The sequence below is a fragment of the Macrobrachium nipponense genome, chromosome 27, assembly GCF_015104395.2.
Source record: "Macrobrachium nipponense isolate FS-2020 chromosome 27, ASM1510439v2, whole genome shotgun sequence".
Lineage (NCBI taxonomy): Eukaryota > Metazoa > Arthropoda > Malacostraca > Decapoda > Palaemonidae > Macrobrachium > Macrobrachium nipponense.
In genome coordinates, this window is record NC_087216.1 from 21,883,620 (window position 1) to 21,891,119 (window position 7,500).

Genomic DNA, 7,500 nt, shown 5'->3' on the forward strand with positions numbered 1-7,500 from the left:
CAACCGAACAGCTTGTCGACGCCAGCCTTTGCCGTTGCCGTCCCTGGATTGGCCTTGTTGGCAGGACTGGTGTTTGCTGCTGTTTACTGGAAATTCGCAAGTCATGGACACAAAGTTCATGACCTGGAAGAAGATCTGGAAACCGACCGGAACGAAAATTTCGGACAGGATGACAATCTGGAAATGGAAGATTGCGAGGATGATCTTGAAACGGATATGAGTGAACTGTCTAGCCTGGAAGAATTGGAAGATAGTGACGAATGCCTGGAAATTGGTATGAATGAAGTGTCTGGAATGGAAGATAGCGAGGATGACCTGGAAACGGATATGAATGAAGTTTCTAGACTGGAAGATTGTCTAGAACTGGAAGAATTGGAAGACAGCGATGATGACCTGGAAGTTATTTTGCATGGAAACAGTCAGGTTTATAGAAGTAAAATGGAACACCAGTGGAAGGAGGCAGAGGAAGAGAACGTGTGGCTTCGGAATCAGCTTGTGGACAAAAATCTTTTGCTGGAAAAGACGGTAGATGAGGGAGAAGAAATTAAGAGAGAAATGGAGAACTTGTACCTTCAAAAGGAACAAGTGCTAATTGAAAAGCGGCGCTTACAAGACGATTTAGAAGTGGCTCTCGACCAAGGAGAGAGGACAGAGAAGTTAAATAAAGAACTGAGGGAGAAAATAACCTCCCTGGAGCGTCAATTAGAGGAGAATGTTAATGTCCTCAAGAAAAGGGACGAAGCTGAAAGAGAAATGAGAAGTCTCTACGAGCAGCAGATGGTCGATCAAAAGAGAGAACTGGAGAACGCTATAGAAAAAGGAATTGAGCTAGGCCTCAAACTGAAAGAACTGGAAAGCAGCAATCAAGTGCTTGCTTCCGAGAAGGCATATTTCGAGAGGAAAGTCGACCATGTACAAGGACTACTCGCACAGAAAGCTAGGGAATCTGAGGAGGACCGCGAGAAACTGAGGAAGCTGGAGAGTCAAATGATGAACATCGAAGACATTGTGGGAGAGCTGGAAAGCCAGATAACGGACGCTGAAAAGGACCAAGTTGCTCTCCGAGAAAAACTGGAGCTTATAGAAGTAGAAAACTCGAGACTAACGGAACTGGCTGCAGGCTACGAAGCTCAGCTCCAAGCTGCACAGAAAAACGCAGCTGACCTAAGAGATAGGACCTGTGAGCTTGACAAAAACCTGGAGAACGAGACTCGGAAAAACTTGATCCTAAAGGATCAAGTCCAGTCGCTAGAGTCAGTTTTGTCCCAAACGGAATCGCGATTAGTTTCGGCAACAGAAATTCTGAACGCTGAAAGAGCGACAACTGAGATCATACGTGCAGAACTGGAAGTGATGAAGAATTGGGTCTCAGAATTAGCAGGAGAGAATGTAAAGTTTGACGAACAGTTAAACGAAAAAGTCTTAGAACTGAATTTAGTGAAAAAAGAGTTGGAACATGAAAAGAGGAAGACCCAGGTTCTGGAGGAGGAAGGCCAGGGTCTGAAGAACTGGGTCGCACAATTAGGAGGAGAGAGAGCCTGGTTTTATGAACAATTAAACGAAAAAGTCTTAGAATTGAATTTGGTGAAAAAAGAGTTAGAAAATGAAAAGGGTAAGACCCAGGTTCTTGAGGAAGAAGGCCGGGTTCTGAAGGGCTTGATCTCGCAATTAGGAGGTGAGAGAGCCTTGTATAATGAACAATTAAACGAAAAAGTCTTAGAACTGTCTTTAGTGAAGGAAGAGTTGGAAATTGAAAAGAGGAAGGCCCAGGAAAACCACTTGGAAAAAAATTCACTGAAAACATCTTTGCAGAATGCTCTCCATCATGGGAACGAGATGGAGAACTTGTTAAAAGAAGAAAAGAAGAGAGGACAAGAGATGGAGACTTCCTTGAGAATCTTGAAGGTCGAGCTTGACAACAGGGCCCTCCAAATACAAAACTTCTTAAACGAGGAAAGAAAATTGGTATGTGAAAAAGAAGGACTAGAAGAAAAACTAGGAGTCGCTCTCAATCACGGCAAGGAGATGGAAAGCTTACGAGAGGAAGCAGAACTGAGGGCGAGAAAAATTACAAAAGATTTCGAGGATGATGTCCAGAAAAGGGAGACACAAATGCGCGAAATGAGTCTGAATTATCAGGAGACTCTGAAGCAGAAGGACAGCGAATTGGAGAAGCTAAGGGAAGATGAGGAAGACCTGAGAAAAGAATGTGAAAGGTTGAAAGAAAACTGGAGGATACAAGAGGAAAATATGATCAAGGAACAGCAACTTTACAGGGAGCGCCAAAGAAGACAGGAAGAGGCTTTGAGGAAACAAGATAAATACATGTTAATGACGCTTCTCCATGGGACAGCTCAGAGGAACTTCACTCTGCAGCACATTGCACTGCAGCATGGAAATGAAAAGAAGCAAGATGAAGGGAAAGAGGAGGACCTGTCTGAGTTCCTGCAGACGAGAAAGGAGGAACAGCACAGGAAATACTGCGATGCCCAACTTGAGAGGAGCAACTATGGGAAGCAGTGGGAGGTCCTAACTCAGACGCTGACGGACCTCATCCATGAAGACGAGAGAAATCCAGAAGCCACAAAAGATGAACAAAAATGTGGGGAAGCGATCGCCCAGGACGACATATTGGCGAGGCGATCCCCCACATAAGGCAACTCGATCAAGAGAGGCAAATCTTGATGTCTTGCCTTTCTACAGCAGGAGGGGTAGGTTAGGTGAGCCGTGACACCAACCCCCCTAAAAGGCCAACCAAAACGGCCAACAGGAGTGAGTCACAGACTGACTTGGCGACCATGAGGCTGAGCGCACATCTTCAGCAGCGTGAGAGGAACACCAAGACCACCACCCTCCCCCTCCCCCGGGCCTCCCCCAGGCCCACCCCAGGGGCCTCCCCCCAGGCCTCCCCTCTCCCCCTCCCCCCGAAGGTGTTCATGGTGGTTTCCTCTGATGTTGCTTTGGGTGTGTGTTTAGCCCCACAGTCATCGAGCCATTCTGTGACCCATTCGTGTTTGCCCTTTTGTCTCAGTCAGGAGGAGCTTGGTAACTGAGCTCGACTGAATGGCTCGACTCATTTTCCTGCTGTGGAAAACAACATTTTAACCTAGCCTCTGAGGGTGGGCAGGCAAGCCAGCCCAACTCAGTGCCGGTCCCAAGCCCGGAAAAATAGGGAGGGTTGGAATAGTCCGTAAAATGTCTGCCAAAAACCTGCAGAAGAAAAATCTCCCCTTAAAACCATGCGATACACTTTATATAGAAAGTTTGTTAAATGCTACACTTGGAGCAACTGTAGGATTTGGCCTAGAGTCTATAGTGCCACAGACCTAGCATTCACTTTCTATTTTTTGGATTTTATTGATACATTTTTAAGAATAGATTCCAAAAAATAGAAGTTGAATGCCTAATCCTGCGGCTCCTCCAAATGCAGCATTTCACTAAGTATCGTATGATTTTAATGGGAGATTTTTACAGATTAATTACATATTTTTTTTGGAGGGTTGTGGATGAAAGGTTGTGAATAAAAGGTTTTGAGTTTAAGGTTGTGTGGTGAGTGTTGTGGATGGATAGTTGTTGGTTGAGGGTTGTGGATGTAGGTTTGTAGGTAGAGGATTGTGGGTGTAAGGTTGCATGTGGATGGTTGTAGGATTCCTATAACCATCCACAAGTAACCTAACACCCACAATCCTCTACCTACAAATCTACATCAAGTGGATAGCTTTGGGTGGAGGGTTGTGGATGTAGGTTTGTAGGTGCAAGGTTGAATGAGGAGGTTTATGGGTAGAATTGTGGGTGCTAGGTTGAATGTGGAGGGCTGTGGTGGGAGCAGTGGATAGTTGTGGGTGGTTGACTGTGGGAGGAGAGTTTTGGGTGTAAAGATGTGAGTGGAGATTTGTGGATAGAGGGAGTGGAGGAGTGTGGATAGAGGATTTTTGTTGTTAGGTTGTAGATGGAGTGTTTTGTGGAGTTCTTGTGGGCATAAGGTTGCAGCAATTGGAACCCGAAGATGAAAAGGATGCTGATTCTTCTTCTTCAGAAAAAGAAACTTAAGACGCAATCTCTGGAGAAAAAGAAAATAGGTGGGGTGGGATCCCCAGGGCACCAGACTGAGGAGACAATCTTCCACTTAAGAAAGCTGTGGATGCGAGGCCCAACACGCCCCCCCCCCCCAACCCCCACCCCAGGTAAACAACACTGGGGGGAGGCGAGCCCCCTGAACAGAAAAAAGGTTTAGAGATGAGCTTCAGAAAAGAAAAGCTGGGAGCCAAAATAAATAAAATTCCTCACAAACAAACCAAAAATAAAAAAAAACTCTTTTTGGTTTTGTTTGTGAGGAATTTTATTTATTTTGGCTTCCAGGTTTCTTTTTCTGGAAGATCATCTCTAAACCTTTTTTTCAGGGGGCTCCCCTCCCCAGTGTTTGTTCCTGTGGAGGGAGGGGGGGCTCGCATCCACAGCTTTCTTATGTGGAAGATTGTCTCTTCAGTCTGGTGCCCTGAGGATCCCACCTCACCTTTTTTCTTTTTCTCAAGAGATTGCGTCCTTAAGTTTTTTTTTTTTTTCTGGAAGAAGAAGATCAGCATCCTTTTCATCTTCGGGTTCCAATTGCTGCAACCTTATGCCCACAAGAATTCCTTCAAAAACACTCCATCTACAACCTAACAACAAAAACCCTCTATCCACACTCCTCCACTCCCTCTATCCACAAATCTCCACTCACATCTTTACACCCAAAACTCTCCTCCCACAGTCAACCACCCACAACTATCCACTGCTCCCACCACAGCCCTCCACATTCAACCTTGCACCCACAATTCCACCCCTAAACCTCCTCATTCAACTTTGCACCCACAAACCTACATCCACAACCCTCCACCCAAAGCCATCCACTTGATCGATTCCTACAACCATCCACGTGCAACCTTACACCCACAATCCCCTACCTACAAACCTACATCCACAACCCTCTACCAACAACTATCCATCCACAACATTTTTTATTATTGTGGACCTCTTAGAACATTATACTCTCGCGATAGAATTTTTCCCAAATAATAATAATATTATGTAAGTCTAGAGACGTGGCTCAGTTGTGTCCAATAATAAATAAAAATAATAATAATAGCTGAAACTCTGGCGTGTAATTAATTAGACATGAGCACCTTTCTGGTCCCTTGTCAAATTCGTACCATCAGCGGCTCGCGTGACCTCGTGACCTGGACCCAAGGGTTCTCCATGGCATGTCCCTGATCTCATGCACGTACGTACGTGCAAAGTCAAATGCAAATAAATGGTAAAGGGTCTCTCTCTCTCTCTCTCTCTCTCTCTCTCTCTCTCTCTCTCTCTCTCTCTCTCGTTCGTGCATACGTGCACAAGTGATTCTCTGGAGGCTGTTCTTGGGAAGGATATAATATGAGTTTACGAGACTTGCCAATTCTCTTTTTTTGTTTTTTTTAATGAGTGTTGTTTTAAAGTACGTAATTATTGAAATTGTTCTGCTTGATTGTGTTGGTCCAGGAGTTATTGTATATAATATATATACACACACACACACACACACACACACTACACACATACACACACACACACACATATATATATATATATATATATATATAATATATATGTGTGTGTGTGTGTGTGTGTGTGTATGTGTGTGTAGTGTGTGTGTGTGTGTGTGTGTGTGTGACTGCTTCGCATTTCAATGCATCTCTCTCTCTCTCTCTCTCTCTCTCTCTCTCTCTCTCTCTCTCTCTATATATATATATATATATATATATATATATTATATATATGTGTGTGTGTGTGTGTGTGTGTGTGTGTGTGTGTGTATACTATAAATATATATACACACATATATAAAACATCTGTAGGGGTGATGCACTTTCATACAGAACTTCAAGTCTTTCCAACTGACTATAGCTGGTTCACTTAAGGTAGATTCTTGGGTGAGCCCTAAGCCTACGAGACGTTTGTTTGGCGGCCGCTGACTGGCTGCGAGCTGCCTACCTCCCGGTACCATCTAACCAGCGGCCGCCAAACAAACGTCTCATAATCATATGGCTCATCTAAGAATCTACCTTAAGTGAACCAGCTATAGTGACCGACCAGAAAAGTGGAATTCCTTTCATTTGTAGGATATCGTGAAAATGTCAAGAGTTCGGGATACTGGAAGATATTAATTTTTTTTAGGTCTCCTGACCATTTTTTTTTTACACCTCCAGTTCACCTGTTCCTTTTTAAGCTTCACGTGACCCTAGCTCGACCCTTTTAATCCTCAATAACTCCCAAACCACAGAAGGGGGAGGAGATGTTCTCTTTATCGGAGTAATTCTGTCACGGTTACTCGAGTGAGACTTTTCTTATTTCCACCGATGTCTCAGAACAAACTTAAAACAAGTCTTTCCAAGCCATTAGAACGTAACGATGGGGCTAATTTGGTAAACATTCCTTACGACTGCCGGAATGTAATCCAGGCAAAGCCGTTACCCGAACCTTCTTCCAATCTGCTTGCGGTAATGACATCGTGGATACGAGGTCCTTCCAGGCGGTATTTCACTGCCTAAATGAGGGTTTTGGAACCTTAACCTCCGCCCCCGTCCCACCCTAAAAACACATTCTCCTTCCTCCCTCCACCTCCTCCCCCACCACCAACAAACTAAAGGAGATGATGATCATTCTCACGAGAATTTACGAAAACTCAGTTTCCTTTTTTCGTATGTTGGGTTTGAGGAGAAAGACAGAACGAACGTTCTTCTTCTATCAGATGGAACAGACGTTTTATTTATTTAATTCTTTTTTTTTTTGTCAGTATGGTGAACCTTAGACTAAGGTAGCGAATTGAATTCGACGGTTTTGTTTAATAATTATCTTGACATTCTTGATCTAAGTTGTATTAGTATATGTATCCACTTAAATATCAGGAAATAGTTACAAGAATATTGAATCAGAACTTTTGAGACTTCTCCAATTGCTGTGTGACAATAGTCAAATAGCACCAAAATTTATCTTTATCCACTAGTTGGCATTTTCAAAACCGCCCTATGTCTAACATCTGCTTTTCGTGCTACCCAAAATATACCTCACTTACAGACGATAAATGGTCACCGAAACCACTTGACCTAGAACAAAAAGGGTAGAACCGAGGCTCCACTGCAGGAACTGCAAACACTCAAACTGACGAAATAAAGAACGAATAACAGAATAGCACCAAAAACGTTTCCGTTCACGAGAAACCGCTCCTTCGCAGCTTTGCAGAGAACGGCACATCGCCACGCATGATTTATCTGGGACATTTTATTTGTCTTATATATTTGCAGGCCGCAAAGCCGCCATTCAGTTCGAAGTATTCGACCAAAGCCCAATGAAGCCAATTGGAGAAGGCAAGAGGGCGGGGGAGGGGGGAGGAAGCAATGGGAAGGGGGGAGAGGGTGGTTTGGGAAATGCCCGTTACGTTGAGAGAGCCGTTGCAAAGGTTCATTTCAGAAGAATCTCTCTCTC

The 7,500-nt window shown here is 44.0% G+C and overlaps 1 protein-coding gene across 1 annotated transcript in view; it reads left to right on the forward strand.

The window, feature by feature from the left end:
* LOC135200625 (girdin-like) overlaps window positions 1–2,655 on the forward strand; it is a 2,760-nt gene extending 105 nt beyond the window's left edge. The window contains exon 1 of the mRNA XM_064229237.1: window positions 1–2,655. This exon is cut by the window's left edge and continues 105 nt beyond it. Within this exon, the coding sequence (XP_064085307.1) occupies window positions 1–2,655 (2,655 nt within the window).
* Window positions 2,656–7,500: the final 4,845 nt, after the last annotated feature.